Below are 23573 nucleotides of genomic sequence, written 5' to 3' on the forward strand. Positions count from 1 at the left end.
ATATAAACAAAACAGCATTCGAAAAGCTTTCAAACATTTTACACAAACATGCCAAACGATGCGATAATCTACTCTGGTCGCTATGAAGTTGGGCGCCTCCGTCGCCGGCGGGATCAACGAATTCAGGATTACATTTTCCAGCGATCCAAGCGGACCAGTAATCCCCCCTTAGAGTGCAGTATGTGGCGTATAGCCTATCTAACACTGTACTTGATTGTGTTCTTTGTGGTTCTGGGATTTTTTACCGCCGGAATGGCGTTTCTGGTGATACACTTTCACATTCCCTCGGAAAAGCCCGGAGAGCTGAAAATGCCCGGAGTCTGCACGGCTCCCGGCTACTACGTTGGCGATGTGAAGCACATCCTTTGGTCCGAAAACCGTCCTAAGGAGCTGGGTGCTTTCCGAAGGCAAATGTCCAGCCTAGTTAGGCCCTATGGCATCCATGGTGCCACGCGAATGCTTCCCTGCAACCTAGACGACAGCTATGGATATGCAACCGGCAAACCCTGCATCCTCATAAAGCTCACCCAGGCCCTAGACTTCGAGGCGGTCACCTACAACGACGGAATAACCCTGCCCGATGAAGCCCCGGACGAGCTATACGACTACATAGTGCAACTGGCCACCGAGGACAGACTGAACCGCATCTGGGTGGCTTGCGAGGTGACGTCTCCGGAGAATCTAACCGTCAGTATCGAATATGTACCCTTTCGATATTTTGATGCTGACGCCCTCTTCACCCGGGGTAATGTCTTTCTCAATGTATCCTCGGAAAATGAAAGCGGACAACATTTCGAGAATCCGGGGCTGAGGCGCTTGATCGGAGTTCAGTTTAAAAACCTTCCCAACAACATTGACATCTTCATTCTCTGCCAGGTTTGGGCCAAGAATATCCCGCTAGATGTGGGCTCGGCCAAGTTTATGATGCATATCACTGCCCCAGTGCCAGCAACCACAGAACCCGACTACCTGGACGGCCTGGAAACGTGACATTGGTACCATGATTAATTTTAATTGTTGAAATGTACATAATTTATGTAAATAAATCTTTAAAAAAATTATAACTAATACATCCAATGGCATCCACCCGGTAGTGGTATACAAAATGGTTTATAATACGTTTAAATTTTAATTTTAAATGATAGAGATATAGGAATAATAGAGTTATCATCGAGATAGGTTTCATTCTCAGAAAACATTCTGAAACATTGTGTACACCTACAATACAACATACAAACAAATATACAAACATCCACTTCTCTATTAACCCAACGAAACGCAAAGATGCCCGAGGATAAGATGGTCGCTGCTGGGGCGTACCGGCTCAAGAAGCAGTTCCGGAATGAGATTTACAGGCGGCGGGATAAGGACATGCCATGGCAAAAGAAAATTCTCGATCTGGACCAAAAGAAGGTGTTTGGTAGAACGGCCTGGGCTTGGTGCCGAATAATCGGATACTACATGTTCCTCTATGGTTTGATCGCTATAATCCTAAGTTTCTGGTACACGCTCTTCCACTTCGTGATCCTTGAGAAAGACAGGCCGCGCTGGCTGAAGAATGCTCCGGGGATGTCAGTGTTTCCCACCAACCAGACCACTGTTTCGTACTACAGTAACCTGATGTCTGACATTGTTCCCCTGGCGAACAAAATCGATGATATGCTGCACAAGCTTAAGGACGATGCTGTGGAATATTTTAGTTATTGCAACGACGACGAGTTGTGGGGCTTTGCGGCGGGCAAGCCCTGTTTTTTTATTAAACTGAACTATGTGTACGGCTTTACGGCAAGCACTTACGAAACCGTCAACGAGCTGCCCAAAAATGCTCCGACGGAGCTGGAGGAGCACGTGCAAAAATTTGGCGGAGTAAACAGGATCTGGCTCACGTGCAAAACGACCCAGGGTCCCTCTCCCAAAATTGAATACATCCCGGGTCCGTACTACACCGTTGCGCATCCAATGAAGGGCACACAGAGGGTCATTGCAGTCCAACTAAATGAGTTGGCACCGAATACGGAAGTTTTCATTACCTGCAAAGCCTGGGCTCGAAATATTCCCGTTGACCTACAGTTCAATGGCAAGGGTCACGTCAAGTTCTCGATTTTAATGCATGAAGTCAGTAAGCCGCTATTGGATCCTGTGGAACCCATCACCGAGGAGACCGCTCCTCCAAAAGGACTAAAACCGGAACGCCTGGAGGACTTCCAGCCCAACTTTGATCTACCGGATATACCTCGCCCGGAATTAGAGCCGCCGGAAGGAGGGGCTAATGTGCCAAGCCTACCCCTTACGGAGCCATCGCTGCCTGACCCTCAGGAAGCCCAAAGACAAAAACTCCTTCCTGATTTAGAGCAACCTGAGGGATTGGGTGATGTGCCAAGCGTACCCCCCAAAGAGACACCGCTAAGTGCTCCTGATGACCTTCCACCGACGGAACCTCCCAGTTGATCACTCTTTTATTCAAAGTAAAAGACCCCCTGACCAGGTAAAATTCCGATGCTATGTTTCATAATGTTACTTTGTGGAGTTTTACCTTGTCAGAAGGTTTTTTATTTGATTCCCGTCCTTTTGTACTCCTGCATATGTTTAGATTTTCATCTTCCAAATTAAAAAGTTGTATGAATTGTACTTCTAAAATTATATTTTAAATGAAAAATAAATCCACGAATCCCTTCATTGAGTTATATTTCATTCTAGAGGAGTATAAGGAATACATTCATTGTTTTAGTACAAATTCATACCTTTTCCCCTTCATCATCATTGAATCCCAAAGATGCCGGAAGATGTTATGGTCCCCGCTGGGTCTTACAAGGTGACCAAGCAGTTCCGAAGTGAAAACACTGTTCGGAGCAAGAGGGACATGCCTTGGTCGAGAAAAGTTCTCGATCTGGAAAAGAAGAGCCTGTTTGGAAGGACGGCTTGGGCCTGGATCCGGATTTTCTTGTACTTTTTGGTCTTCTATTTGTTCCTATACGGGTTTTACTTTATATGGCGGACAATTATATCAAGTATCTTCATGTTTAAAGACAGACCACGCTGGTTCAAGGGTGCGCCAGGCTTATCCGTGTTTCCCACTAACGAGACCACTATTTCGTACTACCAGCACTTAATGTCGGACGTTTATCCGCTGGCAGACAGTATCGACGATCACATGTCCAAACTCAAAGACAACGCCGAGGACTATTTCGAAGAATGCAATAACGACAAGTTGTGGGGATATCCGTCGGGCAAGCCCTGTTTATTCGTTAAACTGAACTATGTGATGGGTTTCATTCCGGATACGTATGACACTCCCGGCAGTCTGCCCGTTAAAGCTCCCGAAGAGCTGTCGGATCTTATAAGAAAATATGGCGGCGCCCCTAAGATCTGGCTCACGTGTAAGGTCATCCAAGGGCCAAGTCCTAAAATTGAATATATCCCTGGGCCGTACTACACTGTTACCGGTGAAATGAAGGGTACTGCTAGAATAGTTGCCGTCCAGCTGAATGAATTGAAACCAAATTCAAAAACTTTCATTAGGTGCACGGCTTGGGCAAAAAACATTCCGATCAACCACGAGTTCAATGGTGTGGGTCATGTCAAATTCTCAATTGAAATGCTTACAAAGACCGGCGAGAAACACGAAGCTGATACCTGGCGAACCACCGTTCCTCCTTACAAGCCCGATCCTGGCACTAAACCCGTTGAGCGACCCGAGATTAACGATTTATTGGACAAGCAAGCTCTACCAATGGTAGAAGGAGAAGTGGATGTACCTCCCTTGCCACCGCTGGAACCTTCGGTAGGGAATCCCCACGATGGCCCACCAAAGGAGCCTCCCAGTGTATAACCTTTTCTCTAAGAATGAATCCTAAAGAGTCAATCAAAATTCGGATCAAAGAGGTGCAATCAAAATTAATAGTTACTTTTTCTAACGGACTCGATTTCTTGTGATAACGAAAAAATTTCGTACTTTCGTACTTTGAATTTTAGTTTTTCTAGGAGCAATTCAAAATTGATTAAGGAAACCCCGGCTTATTTGGACAGCAACTTTTGAATAAATACTACAAAATCCATCTGATACTTATTTAATTTTTCTAAAATAAAATTTAAAAAAATACTGAGAATAAAGCTTAAAAAAATACTAGTAACCCAACGAACATATCGCCAGGGCTGGCGATGCAATCGATAGTTTGCTCATCTCTAAATATGACCGCCCTCTACCAACGGGAATCGATGTTTTGGACTGACATCGAATCAAAATTTGGGCTCCGACACGCAGTAACTTAACAACAAAAACTCATTGCTAATATTACTGCCGCCTATTTGTAAGCGCCAAACGTATTCGACATCTGGCAAAGCGGTCTCCCCAGTTGTACGTCATTGCTTAATTGATAAATTTGCGGTAAATCAAGGAAATCACTTGGTTCTCTGGCTGGTGTCAGCCGAAGACTGTGTCCGTGTGCCTGTGGGTGTGTGTGCGTGTGCATATGACTCGAGTTTTTTGCCGACAATCGGAGTAAAAAAATAAAAGTTGATTTAAAGTTTGCAACTAAAAGCCGCTGAATTGGTGGCCGATAAAGTCGTTTGATAAACAAAAGTGCGAGTGTGAATGGTGACCCCCCCCATCAGCACCACCGCCCACCTTAAAAAAATATATATAAATTAAATATAGAAGTGCGTGCCAAGGTTAGGCGTCGAGTGCAAGTGCATTATATGTATGGAAATGAAAATTTTGCCAAAAAAAACCAAAGCCAAAGCTTCTAAATTCAAATAAAATCTAATTCTGTACTTACCCTCACTTCCCCTCTCTCCAACACAGCAACTCAAGGAGGAAGAAGAAAAGCTAAATATTCGGAAAAAATGCAGATCAAAGAATTGTGAGTATCCCAAAAAAAAATAATAATTTAATTATTTTAAATGGAAAACATTAAAAAAAAAATTATTTGCGACAAATCGATTTTACGCTCTCTCTCTCTCTCTCTCGGAGACGCTCTCTTGCTTCTTTGCCTGTCGGAGGGACTCTCTCTCTCCCTCCGAGGTAAAGTTTGGCGTCGTGTTGGCTGTGTTTTTGTTGTTGTTGTTTTCCTTCGAATTTAAGTTTGCGGGCATTTTCCGCAAAAGCAACAAAATGTATGGTTTTCTTATCAGCCCCCTCTCCACTGCCAAGGTTTTCCCTCTCTGGGCCCTCCCCCTTTCCCACGGCTATTTTGGCAGATGTGCCACGGTGACGTAATGAACTTAAAGTTAGCCCGTGATACTGGAGCTAGTTAGGATGAACTTGACTGTTAATATCTAGTGTATATGTTTGACTTTTTAATTATTAGTCAGTTACAGGCAGTTACTTTGGTTCGCATGGCGCCGCCACGTTGCCGAATTGGAATTGTTGTTGTCGTCATACTGTGTGAGTCACACGCTTTTGCGGCTCGGCTGCGACTCTCTTTCGTCGCCATTCGCCGACTTTAATCAAACAAGTTGTTAAACTGCGATAAGGTCGTTGCGTAAAGCCTCCTCTGCCCATTGACTCACTATATGGCTTGAATCCTTTTTTGAATCCAGAGGCATCCTCCCTCTGTCATACAAATGCCTCTCAATCAGCACCAGCCTCGCATTGGCAAATCCCTCACGTTTCTCTCACTTGGCAGTGATACTCTTCATTTATTGGCGGAAATTGCCAAAAAAAAAACAGAAAAATTGAAATTAAATTGGCTCAGTAATTGATTTTGTTGCTAAAGACCAGTAATTGATAGGAAATTCAAGCAAATTTCAGTTTTCATCCAAAAAAAAATGGAAAATTCGCACACACACATATGGTTACTTTCTAATCAGTTCTAATAGTTCTCTAATCAGCTACGTTACACAATTGCTCACAATCTGATTATGAGCTGCGATCGACCATAGAGTCATTTGCTGATTATTGATTGATAGGAATATAGCCTATAAGGGCCTATAAAGCCCTAGATTTACTTCCAAAGAATGAATAAATATTGGGTTCTGATTAGAGTTTAAGGTTGGGGTTTGAAATAAAATTAAATAGGTGATGTCCGGTTTGGGATATGTATATTTTCTTTACAAAGAATACATAAATAAAACGACAAAAATTTAATTTTTGATAAAAAGGAAGAAAATGAAGCTTAAAAAAGGTCTTGTTTTGCTGACTTAATAGCTAGAAAAAATTATAATAATTTTTTGAGATATATTTCTGATTCACACTTCTAAGAAATATATCCAAGTAAATTGTATAAAATTTTAAGACATATCGTTAGAGCCGTTTTTTTTTAAATTGGACTCAAATCGAGCACTGACTTGCTTTTCGAAAAAAAAACATTAAATGTTACTGGGTCTGTTTATCTTAAAAAAATATAATATAGTATAAAAAATATAATTCTAAGAAGATTAAAGTTCACGAATAATATATATTATTATAAGCAATTTCCAAGAAAAATGTTTATTTTAAAAAACATTTCAAACTGCCTCCATTAAATTCTTAACTCGTGTAAAAGGAAAAAATATTAAAATTTGCTACAGATGCATTAAACAGAAGCTAGTATTAATATTTAATAGTTCAAAAAATGCCGTAATTCGGACAGCCTTTCCATTTGAAAATGTTTTATTTTTTTTACGGTCAGATTTTTCCATTTTCCTCCCGACTGGCGGCTGTAAACCATTTGGCGATGAAATTTTCAACACTCATCATTAAATGAAAAATGAAATAAAGGTGGAAATAGAGGCAACGCGTGGCTGCAGCAGGTTGATAAACAATTTGAAATGGCCGGTGGCCAGTGGGCCAAGTGGAAATCATAAAATGAATCACAAGCATCGGAAATATCAACTGAAAGGTAGCCGCAAGGGATGTCAATAGGCGGCTGCCGTTTGCATGTTGCATCCGATATTGTGTGGTTAGTTATTTTTTTTTTTTTTTTGCAATTGTTTACATTAAGGTTTTAAGTGCTGCAGTTTATTTATTGACGAGGCTAGAATGAAGTGTTTAAATAACACCGATTTCATGTTTCAACAACGCTGTTTCAGCAGCGTTTATAGCTCTATGATATGAGGTTGGGATGATATGAGCTATTTAAGATAATTAAGCTTATAACTTTTAAGCAAAGTTCTCTAAAAAGTAAGTGGCTCTGTTTAGAAACATAAAAAATATATTTCATTTAAATTTCAACACATTTCTGTGAAAAAAGTTTAAGATAAGAGTTATAGTTAGTTAGGAACTCAGCCTAGGGTTAGGGTTTTCAAGTTCAAAGCTTGTTTACAATACCACTCGTCATAAACTTGGGCTAGCGTGACTTTTAGTGCCCTCCACTGATTGGCGTACTTTGTATCCGCACATCCACATATGTATCTGATGGATACCTTCTCCATACGACGCTCTCGCAATCAATTTTGAAATGGCACGAGCTCCAATTTTGTTCCGCCATTTGTGTTTTTTTATGTTCCGCGATAAGATAACACGCAGCGGTCTGGTTTCGTTTGTTTTCCTATAGTTTTAGTTTGAAATTCTAGCCATACTCATGGAATAACTAGAGTTTGTTATGGTACTTGGGTTTGATTCAAAAAATGATTGCCAAATAGCCGCTTTTGTGAGTACGCTTCATTAAATATCTTGTTATGACTTTGTTTAAAAATGTCCACTTTTGAAAAGTGCTTACTATATAAATGCAGGTAATTGTATATTTTTGTATTCAGAGCCATTAACCTTAGAGCTCCATTAGCATAGAGTGTGGCCCAAATGAATAAAATTCGAACGTTATAGAGGTCGGAGCCAATAGCTTCAGTTTCATGAGGGCCAAGTTCAGTGAGTCACTGAAAGCCCCCTACGTGTGACATCTTCATTGCGGGCAAATCAATTATTACACAGCCTTCAGAGTGGCTCCCAGTGCCCAGTGGGCGTCCCACTAGGCCGTAACGCCCACCCCCACGCATCACTTTCCGTTTTCAATTATGGACCACCAGCCAGAGCAAACAACCGCCACCACAATGGGGTTAAAGGAGAAGGGCTCTCGAGGGTTTCTTTTGGCAACTTTGGTCTCATTAAGAGTTCTTCAATATTCAGCCCCTGCCCTGTTATGATGTTATTGTTTTCTGGCTCTTAACCCTCCTCCGATGTGTGTGCCGATTTCTTTTTATGTTTTTGTTTTATTTTTTTTGCTTAATATCTTTATTGCTGTGCAGTGTGCTCTGATTCAGACACTCGTCTATATCGTTTGATCTCTAGCATTGGGATATTTGACCTAGTTAGATGTTGTTTCGACCAATGCGTACTCGTCGCGGTACTCCCTCCCTCCCTCTTCGGGAAACTTATCTTTTGGGGGCAGAACTTTTGTCACACAAACACGTTCCGATTTGTTCTTTATACCTGGTACTTGTGGTTACTCAGGGTATATTGGTTTAGTGCGAATTTATAGATAATATATCTTTTGATATGTCATTAGGTATACAAATCTTGGATTAGTTGTGCGTCATTTTAACGCATCTTTAACAAATGTGTCTTCGAGACTATGAGAAATTGTGCTACTAGACTGACTTTCTACTAGAAAGACTCAGAAAGATAGATAGATATAGATATTGGGATATAGATACAAATTATTAAAATTTGATAATTTTCCCTAAAAAGTCGATTTTTCAAGGCTTTTTAAGAGACCAATCAGTTTTCCTATTCCAGTGTCTTGTTCCAAAGCACCCAAAAGTATGCATCAAAATATTATTTGAAGAATCTTATATTTTTTTAAGAATTGAAGGATTTAAGAAAAGGGAAGTGTGGGGTATTATACAGTCGATAGCCTATTCTTCCTTTTTTTCGCCTTCTAATAATATTCCTTTTTCTGTACTTTTTGGTAATCTGTGTGTGTGTTTCTTTTCAAAGAAAAAAAAAACGCTCCACAAATAAAGGCCTGGTAGTAATTTTTTATGGGCCATTTATTTGCGCAAAACTTTTACAATTTGAATTGATTAAACGACAAATGCTGCGTGGAAATTTGTTGAAAAGAAAAGTTATTCCATTTTTGAGATGACAGAGGACTTACAGTTTTTAAAGAATTAAATTTCTCTTTAAGTTATTACCAGTATTAGTACTTTATTCTAAATTAATTTAATTAGGCACCTTAGCTTAACCTGAACTTTAGTTCTCTAAGTTAATTACTGAAAAATGAACCCAAGTTCAACATAACTTCATAAACTAGCTTTCATCTTGTTTTTTGGGGAAATCCCCCGGATAAACTGAGCCAAATTTAAACATTAAAACGGGGAGCTCCCACCTCCTCTATGAACTTTAACCTTTTCAGGAGCTTGCACATACATAGTTTGCCAACTCGGAGGAAGGCACATTAAAGTCTCGCACTACTCAGACCACGCCTACCAGTTGCTCGAGTCAGTTGGCAATTAGGAAACACATCATTACGAGTGTCAACAGTAGGCCGAAAGGTTAATTGCGTCTCCAAGACTACCCCCCCCGCAAACAAAGCAGTTCATTTCCCGTTCTCCTCCTCCGGTCTTTTCTTGTCACTTTTGATTGTTCTCGACGTCGTGTCGTGTTTTCTCTGGCCCCGGTTATATTCCATTCTTGGGCCAGGACACGGTTTAGGTTCTTTATGGCCAAGGAGCTTTAGTTCGCACCTTACGCGAATGAAAATGCATGCCAAGGCTTCCGTCGGGGAGCAATTTAGCATTTTATTTGCTGGCAAATATGTCATTATTTGCGAGAGATGTTTACCTTTTTTTTTTTTAATATTTTTTTAAACTTTAAGCTGCCATTGTTGGCTAACTGCATTACTGGTTTATTAACCAAGTCCCGAGCAATTAAATTGTCGCCGAAACCGCAACAAAAGTCAAGCCATGCGAGCAAGTTTCAAGGCTGCCATAATTATGTGGCAAGCCGCGTACCCCCCCAGTTGTTGCCAGGCGACCTTTTTTGGTAATTAGAGGATGAGTGTGTGGGCCGGAAGTGGGTGGTTGTGCCATGGTTTTAGCCTCAAGCCCACATGCATTCCAATAAAATCAGAAAACGACAGTAAACTTTTGGTTTTAATTTAATATTTTTGCGTTTAATGTGGAATTTTAATCATGAAAATAGCTTTTATTTATTTTATTCAGGGCTGCATACTTTATGGCTGAAATGAAAGACACAATGTAGTTCCCTAGTTAAAAGAACTTGGTTGAAAAGTGAACAAAATAAGACTCTTGACAGGACAATAGAGCTATTGGAAACAAAAGCAGGTTATTCTACAAACCCTGGTCATGTTTCTGATTTGTTTTTCAGACAACTGTTTGCTTTTGCTGGAAAACTAATTTACTGAAGTTCTACCTGCAATTAATTGCAATATTTTTCTACCAAAATCGATAGGCTTGTTGACATTTTATTTATTCTACTTTGTTAATATTTGCAACTCTACCATCTCTACCCACCTGAGAGTATCAACAGCTTTTTGTTATCCAACCTGGATATTTAATTAAAATTGTTATATTAAACTTAATTAAAAACGTGTAGCCATTATGCATACAAACGACCTGACACTGTTATTGTTTTTGTTTTTCATTGCAGCCGAGTGACTTTGCCATTGACTGTGGAAGAGGTAAGGACACAAAGGATAATGGAAGCTCTATAGGCCACTGAATAACTTTAACCTTTATATCCAACCTATAGTACCAAGTCGCACAATTATTCTCGGTGGCCGAGGCATCAAAGGAGAACACGGGAGGCGGCGAGGGCATCGAGGTGTTAAAGAACGAACCCTTCGACAACTTTCCCTTGTTAGGTGAGTTTGTAACAAGTTGAGGTAATAGTTATCGGATTAACATTTATTATTCTGTCCTCGGCAGGTGGCAAATACAATTCCGGTCAATATACATATAAGATCTACCATCTGCAATCAAAAGTTCCAGCGTACATAAGACTACTGGCGCCCAAGGGCTCGTTAGAGATCCACGAGGAAGCTTGGAATGCCTATCCCTATTGTCGGACGATTATCACGGTAAATATGAACCGAAAAATGAATACATTTTGCTGAAAAGGGCGGGATGACAAGGCAGTTTCCACAAACCGCAATGGAGTGTTAAATTTCTGATTATTTTGATTACGTTGCTATTTTAGAATCCCAAATTCATGAAAGATGCTTTCAAAATAATCATCGACACGCTCCACGTCGGTGATGCAGGCGATTCGGAAAACGTAAGTGAAGTATTTAAAGCACGATTTAACTAACTGGTGTTTTCTACTTTCTCTCCATAACACAATCTCCTCACCAACGTTCTTCGTCCATCTATGATTGCACTATGATTTCCATTTCAAAATTCATCATCAAAAATTATTATTTGGCTTGCTTTGGTTTTGGTTTGTTGATCTATCAAGAATCCTGGTTATATGAATAAAAATTTTAGAGTAGACGTCTATTCGAACCATTTAGAAAATGATATTGGCTTTACGGAGAATGTAAGTGTCATTTATTTGGTCCTTTTATTTGCCGCCCGCTGCTCTGTGATGCTTTGTAGCCATATTTTGCCATCGATCCATGTTTTTGTAGTTAAAAGCTTTAAATGTGTGTCTCTTTTGGCAAGAATAAGTATTTATAAACTTGTGTGTGTCTTGCAGGTGCACGAGCTGACGCCAGACAAGCTAAAAGTGCGCGAGGTGATACACATCGACATTGCCAACGATCCGGTCTTGCCAGCGGACTACAAGCCCGAGGAGGATCCAACCACGTAGGTTCCATTAAATAACTAGTTCTGATTTAAAAACTAATATCAAATATTATATTTTTCAGCTATCAGTCAAAGAAAACCGGACGTGGTCCTCTGGTAGGACCTGAATGGAAACGTCACGTTGATCCTGTGATGACCTGCTACAAGCTGGTCACGTGCGAGTTCAAATGGTTCGGCCTGCAAAATAGAGTAGAGACCTTTATACAAAAATCGGAACGACGCCTTTTTACAAACTTCCATCGGTAATTAGTATTGATTAGTATTTTTATATAAAATAAAATTTTATCTTATTATTAACCATTTTTAGGCAAGTTTTCTGTTCAACTGATCGCTGGTACGGTCTGACAATGGACGACATCCGCGCCATCGAGGACCAGACGAAGGAGGAGCTGGACAAGGCGCGGCAGACGGGCGAGGTGCGGGGCATGCGTGCGGACGGCGATTAAATCTAGTAGAAAATTGTAAACAAAACTATGTGTATGTAAAAAAAAAAGAAAACCAGGCAAAACCGAAACTAGAAGGTAAAAAAAAAAGAAACTGAGAAACAAATTAATGAAATGGAGATAAAATTGCATAAATAAATTTAAAAAAAATACAAAAAACTAACACCAAGATAAAAAATACAAAAACAAAATGAAAGCAATTCGAAGTAACGGCTGCTGCATCAACAAACAAACAACAAAAAACAATGCAAACACCAAGTGTACGACAACCGCAACAACAAGCTTAGTTCTAGTATAGCACCAGACAAATTAAAGAACCTCTGTACTGTACACACAGTTGCAACCGCAGTAAGTTAGTTAAGTTCCTTACCCCGTACATTGTATGTAAATGTAGTTGCAAACCCACGAGGACACTACACAACAAAACAAGGACAACTGTTGATGGCACTTTCCCCGCATCTGTGCATCCTGAGCATCCGAGAACACCAATTGTTTAAGTTGCATTTTGTAAATTGTGAAAATAAACCAAATGACAGTTAATGTATAAAGTTAAACGCAAGCATCCGGTATGTATGTATCGATGATAGAGAGGTCGAGAGGTGAGGCGAGTTCAGAGCATTTTGAATATGTGATTTTTGCGGAGAAAGCGGCATACGACATGTACATAGGCAGGTCTATATTTGCATTCATTGGTTATGCGTTTGTGGCCTGTATTTGATTTGCATTTCGAAAAGTCAATGCAACAGCCTGAGATCCCAAGACGACAAGCCTGAGGATTGGGCTGAGCAAACAGTTATCTTTGAAGGGCCAGTTTGAATGATTTATGAGCTGGCCTGGACTTCGAAGTCTGTAATCCCAATTCTGAAATGATTTGAAGCATGCCAAGACACTAGGAAACTGCCAATACCCTGAATTACCGAAAATCCTGCAATTAAACCACCTTAGGCACACACTGTACTTCTTCTCTGCTGTAGGGAACTTTACTATCTGCCGCTATATTCTGCTCAAATGAAGAACCTACAGTTGATATATATCTATGTAAAACTATATCTATCTATGAAACGTCCATTTTAAATCTATAACCTCTAGAAAACCAAAAATACGAAATGCTTTTAACTGAATCATTAGTGAAGCTCTATTTACATGGTCTTATAGCACACATACTACACACACCATACGATTTCGCAATAACCGATTGTCAGAATGATTAAAATTAAAGTCACATGAATTTAATTGAACCTCATAGGCTTAAAGCATCAGATGGTAATGGGCAAGCAAGCAAGGGAGAAATCAAGGGGATTTAAAATGCATTGATGGCATACTCAATGGGGACAGCAAGCTGCTTTTATTTTTATAGCCAATCGGTTCGAACACACACAATCGCCCCGAAACACATCCACTTGGCACTCGGAATACATCAGCATAATACACACTTGTACATACAGACAGGCAGGCAGACACTTGAAGCAAGAAGTACTTTACAAAAAAATAAACATATATATATATTTATAATAATGATAAAAAAGCAAAATGCGTTACGAGATATTCCATATAATGTATAAATTGCGTCAAATTGTTATTTGCTGTGTGAGTTCTCGTTCGTTCGTTGGTTGGTTCGATTATTTATTTATTCAGCTATCGTAATACTACGCATACTATATATGTGTGAGATTTACATTTTTGCCACAAAACTAAATCGATTTGCATTCCAATTTTTTGCCAAGAAACGCTCTAAATGTTTACTCGAATTTATTGTACTTCAACTAGTTCAACGAGATCTTGGAATGCCTATGAAAGCCATCAAAGGATCCAATAATTTCGAAACATCCTTGCGGTGAGAAAAACTTCGGATCTTTCGAGGTTAATATTCTTTTATTTTATTTGTAGCAAACTGTCGAGGGACTCAAACTTCAACAATAACTCCTTTTAGGTCCCAGTACCAGTACCACCCCCAACCAAAAATCCCCCTTTATATGGCACACATCTAGACGGAATACAAAATTCTAGGCATTAAAACCAAATATACACCACAATTAGAGAAATTATAAGATATAAAGTGAATTCTCATTTAACGAAAAATTAACGAAGTATCAAAGATCGTCATTAAATTAAATTTCAATATTTGAAATAAATTCGCGTTCAATTTTTCTCGTAAAAAACAAAAAACATTTAATGCAACTAAAAGCAAAAAAAAACTATTTAATTAATGCTGTTAATTAACATATAATTTAATAACGTAATACAAATGATAATAATAATTATATACATATACACCATAAATTATCTTTAAAGTAAGCTGAATAAAATTGATATATGAGTAACACGTTATAAGCTGTTAAAAAATAAATCGAAACCAAATAAAAACAAATACAAATTGTATTGTAGAAATTATTTTAATTGAAGAAAATAAAGCATTATTAATGATATATAATATACACGGGGTAACTGACTATATTACTGCATACAGTATTAGGAATATGTTGGATATCAAAGGTTTGGATTGGAGGCTACTCCTTAAATGGTCAAGTCAGCCAGCCAGAAAAAGGTTCGCACTTCCTCCTCGTTCGAGGGCCTGCAGTGAGGCGGTGGGGTGATCAAGGAGTCCCGGAGGCTCTTCATGGCCAGCATGTTGCCTTTAACGGCCTTGGTAAGATCGATAAGACGATCCGGATAATGGACCCCTATGAGGCACTCGTACTGCTCCTGCTGCTGCAGAGACATGCGCCAGGGTTCGTGGCTGTGGGAAAATCATAAGATATTTTATTAAATTTTTGAAATTAAAATTTTATAACTCACATAAGCTCCCTGGGTACATTCTTTAACTCTGGAACATATTGCCGGATGTAGGCACCTTCCGGGTCAAGTCGCTTGGCCAGGGCCACTGGGCAGGTCACCAACGAGGAGTCCAGCAGCCGCTCGAAGGCCGAACTGGAAACCCACATCCAGTTTCCGGCACAAACCGACCAGTCGGCGTCCAAGAGATATCTAAGGAAGTGTTGTACGCCGTGTTCCCAGCTCTGCCACAAGCCGCCTCGGGTCAGGAAGGTTGCCACCGTGTTGCGGAGCACATGGTGGAGCCAACCCTCGGCCAGGAGCTGTCGCATGGCGGCATCGATCAGCGGAAATCCGGTCTGGCCCAGGCGCCATTTTTGCAACTGAGTCTCGTTTGGTTTCGCCCAGGGAATGCTGAGGCAGATTTCGTTGCCTTCCATGCGGTCGTAGTTGGGATTGTTCACGGACATGGTGTAGAAGTACTCCCGCCAAATCAACTGGCCAGTGATGTGGGCTCCGCCCGTCATCTGAACGCCACGCACACAGGCTCTTAGCTGCACATTCTGGAAGAGATCGTGGACACTCCAGTAGAAGCGACGCACCGAAAGGCACCCAAACCGCAAGTGAGGGCTCATGGACTTGGGAGTTTCCTGGATATTCGGCATAGCCTGGTTGGGCAGATAGAAGCCCTTTTCGAAGGCATGCTGCTCCACCTTCAGACGCTCCTCCAGCAGCAGCAGAGCTTCCCTCTCACCGCCACGCCACCTAATCTTGGACAGAAATCCCATGTTGTCCCCGTAGACATTGAAGTGTTCCGGAGTGGGTATCTGCTCCAAGAAACCAAGACTGCGCAGAATCTCTGGTTCCAGCTGGACAAAAGTGGCATTATCCAGACGAGCGTTGCTGGTGGGCCGCGGTGGCAAGCCGATTATCTGGACAGTGTGCTGCAAGATTTAATTAATTAAATTAATTAGCTGGGATATTTTAATAAAGAGAAGAAATCATGGAAAAAATGGGTACCAGTAAACGCACTAAATTTTCAGTTCAAAACTCATCCGATTCTTGAGCGAAATACCTTCAGAAATGGGGGAAACGCGTAAAAGGTCAATATTTACGCCGAAAGCCATATCTTTGCCAATAGTCATCCGATTCTTGAGAAGAGTACCTTAAATGAATTGTAGACAGATTCTCCACCAACCTACATCAAAATCCAGGAACAAAATAATTTTTAGATTTTTTGTAAAATTTTCCCCTTTAAAATGGGGAATATGCATGGAAGGGACAATATGGCCTGAAGCAATGACTAAATCTTTGCCAAGAATATTCGATTCATGAGCGGAATACCTTAAACGATTTGTGATCAGATTTTTTATCAATCAGCATCATGGCTAAGGGCAAAATGATAACTTTTTTTTTTTTAAATTATTTCTGTACTTACTAAAAACATTTGGTATGTGAGAGGAGGAATTCCTCCGTTTGTCTCAATCACAATGCGTGGGTCCCACAGGGTGTGGGACACCTTCTCCACACACTGAATCCCCAATTCTTCGCAGAGGGATCGGATGGTCTCATCCCGGTGGTTCCAGATCGGCTCACAGTCCTGCTCGAAGCAGATTTTGTGCAAATGCACTCGCTCGTGAAGACGCCGAAAAATATGCTTCGGTTCTCCCTCGAAGACAAGGAGTCGTCCACGTCCTTCGGTTAAAGTTTGGATTTGATCATCTATGTCCTGGAGGGAGTCCAACAGGAAGCGCATTCTATTGAAGCCAACGTTTTTGGTTCCTAGGGTGGAAAGTGTTGGGTATTTACTGTTTTAGTTATTGTTAAGTTTAAAAATATTTAAAGTAGTAATACATAATTCATTATTTTTTCTCATTAAGAATTCATGTCATTTGCAACCACAAATGCAAGTTTAAGCCGTTTTGCATTTCAATTGCAACCCAACTGCTTTCCGCTCTTCGCCGCTAAACGATTCTTATCGGTCAAGTTATTGCCGCGCTATCTCCCGCTCGCTGAGAGCGCTTTTCCAACATTTGCACAAAAAGCTACTATATTTTCCAACCTCCCTACCGCTCACTCTCTCCGCGGATTCTTTTCTATATAGATACATGTATATATCTCTACTTTTTGCGAATTCTCTGGCGCATTCGTACAACCGCCAGCCGCAAATCGCATTAAAACGCATCGTTTGGTTTGCATTAGGTTTTCCGCCACCCCACCCCTCCCACTGAGTGAAAATCGCTGACTTAGCAGCGGTCGGAGAGAGAGGAAATATTTGATAACCCAAACAAGTCGCAAGTACATATTAGCTCATACGTAGAACGAGTGTGAAATTACAGTCGAGCAGTGGTTCTCTTTTAGCTTTGCATAGCATTTTAAACTTGTTTTTTTTTTTAGATATTCCACAGCTTTTAATTGATTAATTAATTACCTGCACTCTCTCCATCGAAAATAAATATAGGTAACAAGGCTATGCCCTGATCCTTTCCGGCGAGTGCTGCCAACAGGGCAGGATTATCGTGGAGTCGCAATCCGTGCCGAAACCAAATCACATTCGCCCCCCGGGTAGCCATTTTGAAAATTTTATTGAAAAGTTTTCCGGCTGATCGGCTCTACTTGTAAAGAATACCAAAACACGGAATTTATTTTCCACACACGCGACGCGCTCGCGCCGGTTGCTAATTGACGAATGCGAATATAAATGCGAAATTTGAGCTAGAAAAGCGTTTTTCTACGACTGCAGCTAAACGCTCGAACAATACGCCAAGGGGGTGACTGGAGAGCGAGGTATGAAAAGCAAGCTTGTGGGAAATGCACTGGAAAAATTAATACCAATGCATAAATTATATAAAATATATTAAATTAATATTATCTATTTTATTATACAATACTTTAAAATATTTACAATATTTCTTTTATTTTTTTTAAACTTAATTCCGCCATTTTTTTGGCAAGTGCTTAAACGGTAAAGGGGGGAACCGGTAACTCGACTCTGTCCGTTCGAGTGCGTCAACACAAAAGCTACGAGTGTATTTGTGAGCCACGACAAAGTTTTGTGAGTGTGTGCGGGTGCTTGGGTTCGCATAAGTGTGGCACTGGGCTGCATTCTGAGCACACAACTGCACTCAGTTCTACTCAGGCTGCCCCCCCTAGTCCCAGCCCACCCCCTGAGCTTCAGGCAAGCTTCAGGCTAGTTCTCTTTCGCACACATGGGGTTAGATAGCGTTTCGGGGCGCACATAGAACACAACTGTTGCTTTTTAGAGCCGGGTGAGCTTTTTAAGGGAGACACCTTTACAGGGGCATGGAGTCTGATCGATTCTACATTATATTACATTTCACTCCACAGGTATTTTTAAGAATTTAATATTTTAATTGACAACAATTTTAATAAAAATTCTTAAATCAAAACCCTACATTTCGAACATACTACGCTCATGTATCGAAAAAAGTTTCCAGTGGCTTGTTGTCCAGGTAACCAGGCACAACAACAACTTCAAATGCACCTGTAACAAAAACAACAACAATAAACCATGAAACTAACAAAAAAGTCAACTGCAAAGCCCGGTATTTCACGTGTCCTGGCAAAAACAACAAGTACAACATCCAGTAAATGCAACAATCTGGCCAGGAATTCAAATGACGACGATGATGAGCGCAATGTGGTAGTAGTTTCTGAACTGGAAGACCAGGAATGTAGGATGCAGGGAAAGGGAAAAAGTAAGGAAGGGTAGAGAGTGAACAAAGGACTGGGTAAGGACCAGGATAAAGGATCCTTTACAAAAGAATTTAGTTTGCCTTGTTAGCTTTTATAAAACTCATTTATTTTTATCGATTGGGAAAGCTTAAAAGACCTCAAATGAGGTAACTTTTAAGATGAAACAACAAATATTATTACACTTTCAGGTAGCTTCATGTTTGGCTTCACTATTATAACAACTTTTGTGACGAAATAAATGCATAAAACTTTGAAAATAAAACTTTACAGCACGGCAAGTAATTATATAAGGTAGTATCCATGGCTTCCCATTCATTTATGACCTAAAAGAACTGCCAGAAATGTACAAAGTTAAAGGCCCAAAGGATAACACAACTTTTGTCAATTGCAAGGATGTAGTTTAACATTATGAATTCAGCAGATGGGACTCACTCGTTCAATAAGATTTCGCCAACAATTGTAAAGACTTTATTGGGAGTTTTCTTTTTCGGACGGAAAGTTGCTCAGACATTGTTGGGAAAACCATGTAACATGATTTATCTTCCTCCCAGAAAGTTGACATCTCAGGTGCAGTGGATGCACTGTGGATTTCCCGTCCAAATGCCGAGCGCAGGCTGCTTGTTTCATTCTTTCGCTCAACACGTCACCAAGGACTTGAGGCGCATCCTTTGTGCAATCAGCAGCAGGAGCAGAAGCCCCTCCTCACCTGTCCCACCGGGCCCGTCTGTTTGTGTAGATTCCTCCACTACATTACATGATTGCCAGGCTGCCAGGATGTCAGGGTGCCGGGCTGTAGATTACAGCTTGTTAGTGAAGATTGCTAAAGGAACGCTCGCCGGTCCTAACAATATACTATTCCTTTGGACTTGGGTATTTTTAGATAAGTTATGTGTATGTGAACAGCAGCAGGAGCATTCAGACAACATGTAACAATTTATGTTCAACGAAGAAGGGGCATTCCTTTCATATCCAGACAATCGAATCTGCAAAGCAATCCATCACACTTTTGTGTTTCATTTATAAAATTGAATTTCTTGTTGAGTGATTTCAACTGCCTGACAATGTCATATTGAGAGGCTTTTGAAGGCTCTTCGGGGTGAACATGCTTGTACGTTTAAACGAATAATCATTTCATTAAGCCTGACAGAAATCTGACAAATGCCAAAATCCTTTCATATTTGCACACGCAGGACATTGAACAGAGGGCTTCCTCTTTAGTAATCAATCCAAACTGTTGTTATTGGGAAAAGTTAATCCTGACAAACAGTTTCAAGTATTTAGTTTACTCTATTGTACTAACAACACTGAGGAATCTACTAAATTAAAGGAAATGTTTAAGTAGTTCTTTGTTTTCTGCTTACAGACTTAAATAGTCTTAAAAAAGGTTTGATGCTATTACTATATATGTATGTATATAATATCAGATTTTTTTCTCTTTATATTTCATTTGTTAGATCTTGGCTTTACTGACTTTGCTAATACACGTTAAACAATCAAATATGTCAATCATACGCACCATTGGATCCTTTGTGGCAGTAATAGTACAGAACACACACACCCTCATCGCGTCCCATTGAAAGAAAGTCCTTGTGAAAAGGCAATAATATTAAATGCAATTTTATGTGCTTTTGTATGGCACTAGACTTCACTACTCTACAGGGACAATTAGACTAAGGATTCACAACATTTATTACGAAAAAGGGTCTTATTATAAGGAACTAAAAGTTAGAAAAAGTTGTGATTTATTTTTCCAGTTCCTTGGAATCTAAAGAGCTGTAAAGGTCAGATGCTAGACTGTAGCCCTTACTTTTTATATGGAATTTTTGTAATTTGTTCCTTTTTTTGTACTATTGTTTATTTTTAGTTGAAGCGACGATGGCACGCACACTCCTAGACATGTAAGTGACGGGTTGCGTGTCTGCAGGGGCGTGTGTGGGTGAGCCTGGCTGCCAACAACAGGCGCCGCCTGTCGGGCAAACAAGGAGTGATAAGTCGCCTGTTTGTGGAGGTGGGGCGTGGTGTGAGGGGTCTGGAGCGGATAGGTCTGAAGCGATAGCAGATTGAAGGGCCTCGTCCTTATTTGTTTGTTTACCTGCGGGTATCATGGACAGACGAAGCATTCAGGCGAGGAAAACTACCCGTCGACTCTGCCCTAACCACCTCCCCGCCACTTCGTCCTGCCAACTGTGGCACAGTAAACCCTGGTAACTGACGTCAACTGTACACACAGAGTCGTATTAATTCCTTACGTCGTTTTCAAATTGTAAATATTGTTTCACGTCTGATTGATTGCGACCGGCTGGCCCCGACTCTGGCCACGCCTCCTCGGACTCCCTACCCCTGGAAGTCCTGGGTGTCCCAAGCCTTTGGCATATATGCCGACAAATTAACTCGCATAAATATTTATGTAAAGCAGAAGGGACCTTTGAAGTCAAACCGGCTGGCGAATCGGCTGTGAAAATCCTGGGGCCCAGCACAAGGACCTTACCCAACCAGATCTGGTTTGTTCAGGACTATGGCAAGGACACTGAGAAAAATGAGTCTTAAATAATAGTAAAGCTATAAATGAAGTCCAGGCCATGGGCTAAAGAGTACTGTACATAAGTTTTAATAAAGAATATTAATCCTTTTTAAGTAAAGATTTATTTTTTTCAGTTTATTGGTGTTACGCTTTATTGAACCGCCGAGCGGGTACTGCAGCTTGTAGGGTTAATTAAATGGGGACTGCCAATGACGTGGGCAGGCGAACAAGCCAGTTCTTTGAACAACCTGACGCCAGGACCCCCCACAGGACTTTCCCGATCCACCGGCCATCCAATATGCCGCCGTAAACAAGTTTAACAACTCTCCCAATCATGAAGGCTTAGCCACATTTATGGCCGTCATAACGTTCACCTCGTTCCGGCCAGGAATTAAGCCGCATTATCGCGTCTGTTGTCCCGACCAGGAGTCATTTGTCCGGCTGGCTTAGAAGGTGACCCCTTTGGTTGGAAATAACTGGCGGGAAATTGGGTAATATCCTTGATAAATCCTCATCTGTAAATCCTCAGCTAGCAATTAATTTGCTTCCAACGGTTTGGTCGCATTGGAGATAAAGTTTTCGGATAGAGATTCTCCTTCGGGAAGGCATTTAATAAATGTTCCTTTCGCCGCAGAACAGAACTGAAAAAACAACACCAGCTTGGAGTAAACAAATATTAATCACTCTTAATGAATTTGATGTCAAGCATGAATATTATTATCCAAGTTTCCGCTGCGAAAGCTGACAGATAGCGAGCGGCAGGCGCTCTGATTAAAAATGCCGCCAGTCGTCGAGACAGGGATAAGGATACGACTGCAGATCCTGGCGCAAAACGCCAAGTTGGAAAAAGTGACTCCCTGGGCATTCATAAAAGTAAATTATGTAAACGAAACTTTGCTGCTCCGCCTTTTTATGCTGCGATGCTCCTTCAAACAAAGTTCCACTTTCATCAAGCTTCATTTAAGTCTTCCAGCCTCTCCTAGAATTTCCATCCAATTCAAAAAGTTCAAATAATTGTTTTGAACTGAACTTAACTGAACTGAACTAATTTTCATTCGCTCAGCAAATTAAACTTTTCATTTTTCCATTTTCCATGCCATTCTTTTCTCGGCTCGGACATGGAGTCCAGCAGTTAGGTCCTGCGCCAGGTCCAGCCAGGTTACAACAGACAATGGGATGGAAATCAACAACAGAAATTCGGATTTGCTTCTAGCTTACAATTTAATTAAAAGAACAATATATAGGCATAATGCTTCAAAAAAGGATATTGGTAATATTTTCTCTTAAAGTTTTGTTTTTAAAGCTATAGCTCTTTTATTAAAAGTGAATAATAGTCATAAAAAAAGGGAAAATATAACTCTACCAGAAGTAGGAAAAGGACCCATGGTGCAACGTCCTGCCTTCGCTTCGAAGGACTCTCGCATCTGGCCGACTTAAAGACAACTTAATCTTTGCGCTCAGATCGGGATTGAAAAATGGCTTGATACGGCGTTAAAAAGATTTAGTCGCATTAAATGCTGTCGTTTATCTGGCACTTGACTCACACCCATACACTCTCGAATGTCCTTAAAGCGGGGCAGTGAAGCATGTGTGTTTGTGTGTCGGTGCTGGAGGCTTGTGTTTGCCTAATACGCTCCAACTTCTTTGCCCGAAAGCCAAAACACAGGCGCATACACATGGCCCATAAATAGGGGCAGGGACAAGGGATCGGCATGTCAAAGGCACGTGCAATGCAATATAAACAATTCGCCACACAAGGGCACAAGGAAAAAAGTACTTTTGAAAGTTATAACTTAAATAATAATATTTCACAAACTTGTTATTAAAAAGGATTATTATTTGCTAAACAAGTCTATAAAGTTCCCTAATTTCTCCAAATTGTATTTAAGATCCTTTGTATTTTTCTCAGTGCACTTGCACACTCATTCACAGTAGCGCTCTGTTGAACTAACCGGCGGCTTTTCATTTTTTGCCGCAACACACTCACACACCCGCACCCACATTGAGTCCTTTTGCCAGGTTCGGCTCCTAGTACTCACCGCTGCCATGTTGGCAATATTTCCCACTTTTTTTGGCTCTATTTTTTTTCCTTTTTCTCTACCCTGCCCTGCCCCATGCCGAAAGCCGCCTCAGGGGGCGCCACAATGCGAGTAATACACACACGCGAACACACACTGCGTATACGTAATGTCAAAACTATCGATGGCGAATTTACACCACGTTGTGAACACATTTTTTTGCCGCAGCCCCTGTCGTTGTTCGAGTTGCCCGATGGCGTTGGTGTTGCATCCATACAGGGCTTATTTGTGGATCGTCGCAATGAAAGCACCCTGGAAAGAGGTATGTTTAGAGTACTTACTAAGAATTAAGACTTTATAGAACATAAAACACTCTTTTTGTTTAAGTTTTTGTTTCTAAATTTAATTTTTAATTATGAT

The 23573-nt window shown here is 40.7% G+C and overlaps 5 protein-coding genes across 9 annotated transcripts; 4 read left to right on the top strand and 1 right to left on the bottom strand.

Annotated features, from left to right (window-relative positions):
- The first annotated feature begins 9 nt into the window (after window positions 1-9).
- On the top strand, window positions 10-1032 carry LOC108129420 (uncharacterized). Its single transcript, XM_017247402.3, has one exon. It carries the CDS (start codon window positions 49-51, stop codon window positions 988-990), a length of 942 nt encoding a protein of 313 aa, XP_017102891.2. The 5' UTR covers window positions 10-48; the 3' UTR covers window positions 991-1032.
- Window positions 1033-1173: 141 nt separating this feature from the next.
- On the top strand, window positions 1174-2599 carry LOC108129243 (sodium/potassium-transporting ATPase subunit beta-1-like). Its single transcript, XM_017247198.3, has one exon. It carries the CDS (start codon window positions 1285-1287, stop codon window positions 2446-2448), a length of 1164 nt encoding a protein of 387 aa, XP_017102687.2. The 5' UTR covers window positions 1174-1284; the 3' UTR covers window positions 2449-2599.
- Window positions 2600-2773: 174 nt separating this feature from the next.
- On the top strand, window positions 2774-3829 carry LOC108129398 (sodium/potassium-transporting ATPase subunit beta-1). The gene has a single exon (XM_017247376.2). The coding sequence runs from the start codon at window positions 2774-2776 to the stop codon at window positions 3827-3829; it is 1056 nt and encodes a 351-aa protein (XP_017102865.2).
- Window positions 3830-4205: 376 nt separating this feature from the next.
- On the top strand, window positions 4206-12684 carry vib (phosphatidylinositol transfer protein vib). 5 transcript variants are annotated; one of them, XR_011443277.1, is made up of 10 exons: window positions 4206-4354; window positions 4802-4859; window positions 10526-10556; window positions 10628-10739; window positions 10804-10955; window positions 11333-11413; window positions 11573-11682; window positions 11745-11924; window positions 11990-12473; window positions 12535-12684. XR_011443277.1 is itself a non-coding variant. In XM_017248138.3 (9 exons), the coding sequence occupies exons 2-9, from the start codon at window positions 4843-4845 to the stop codon at window positions 12126-12128; spliced, it is 819 nt and encodes a 272-aa protein (XP_017103627.1). In that variant the 5' UTR covers window positions 4206-4354; window positions 4802-4842; the 3' UTR covers window positions 12129-12684. The 5 variants fall into 5 exon arrangements, 4 of the variants coding, with proteins under 4 accessions (XP_017103627.1, XP_017103624.1, XP_017103625.1 ...); XM_017248138.3 differs by lacking the exon at window positions 11333-11413 and adding an exon at window positions 11075-11152 and having other exon boundaries at window positions 11990-12684; XM_017248135.3 differs by having other exon boundaries at window positions 11990-12684.
- Window positions 12685-14499: 1815 nt separating this feature from the next.
- cry (circadian regulator cryptochrome) lies at window positions 14500-17592 on the bottom strand. Its single transcript, XM_017248351.3, has 4 exons — window positions 17329-17592; window positions 16336-16679; window positions 14922-15841; window positions 14500-14862 (listed from the first exon to the last, which is right to left on the bottom strand). The coding sequence occupies exons 1-4, from the start codon at window positions 17468-17470 to the stop codon at window positions 14640-14642; spliced, it is 1629 nt and encodes a 542-aa protein (XP_017103840.2). The 5' UTR covers window positions 17471-17592; the 3' UTR covers window positions 14500-14639.
- Between the last annotated feature and the right edge of the window lie 5981 nt (window positions 17593-23573).

Source organism: Drosophila bipectinata, chromosome 3R, assembly GCF_030179905.1.
Source record: "Drosophila bipectinata strain 14024-0381.07 chromosome 3R, DbipHiC1v2, whole genome shotgun sequence".
In the NCBI taxonomy this organism is placed as follows: Eukaryota; Metazoa; Arthropoda; class Insecta; order Diptera; family Drosophilidae; genus Drosophila; species Drosophila bipectinata.

Excerpts from the sequence above, each read along its gene's own strand:
- LOC108129420 (XM_017247402.3), top strand. The coding sequence starts at position 49 with ATGCCAAACGATGCGATAATCTACTCTGGTCGCTATGAAGTTGGGCGC.
- LOC108129243 (XM_017247198.3), top strand. The coding sequence starts at position 1,285 with ATGCCCGAGGATAAGATGGTCGCTGCTGGGGCGTACCGGCTCAAGAAG.
- LOC108129398 (XM_017247376.2), top strand. The coding sequence starts at position 2,774 with ATGCCGGAAGATGTTATGGTCCCCGCTGGGTCTTACAAGGTGACCAAG.
- vib (XM_017248135.3), top strand. Across the intron at positions 10,557-10,627 it reads TGCCATTGACTGTGGAAGAG|TACCAAGTCGCACAATTATT; the intron begins GTAAGGACACAA and ends TCCAACCTATAG. Across the intron at positions 10,956-11,332 it reads ATTGTCGGACGATTATCACG|AATCCTGGTTATATGAATAA; the intron begins GTAAATATGAAC and ends TGATCTATCAAG.
- cry (XM_017248351.3), bottom strand. The coding sequence starts at position 17,470 with ATGGCTACCCGGGGGGCGAATGTGATTTGGTTTCGGCACGGATTGCGA. Across the intron at positions 16,680-17,328 it reads TTTCGATGGAGAGAGTGCAG|GAACCAAAAACGTTGGCTTC; the intron begins GTAATTAATTAA and ends TTTCCACCCTAG. Across the intron at positions 14,863-14,921 it reads AATGTACCCAGGGAGCTTAT|CCACGAACCCTGGCGCATGT; the intron begins GTGAGTTATAAA and ends ATTTTCCCACAG.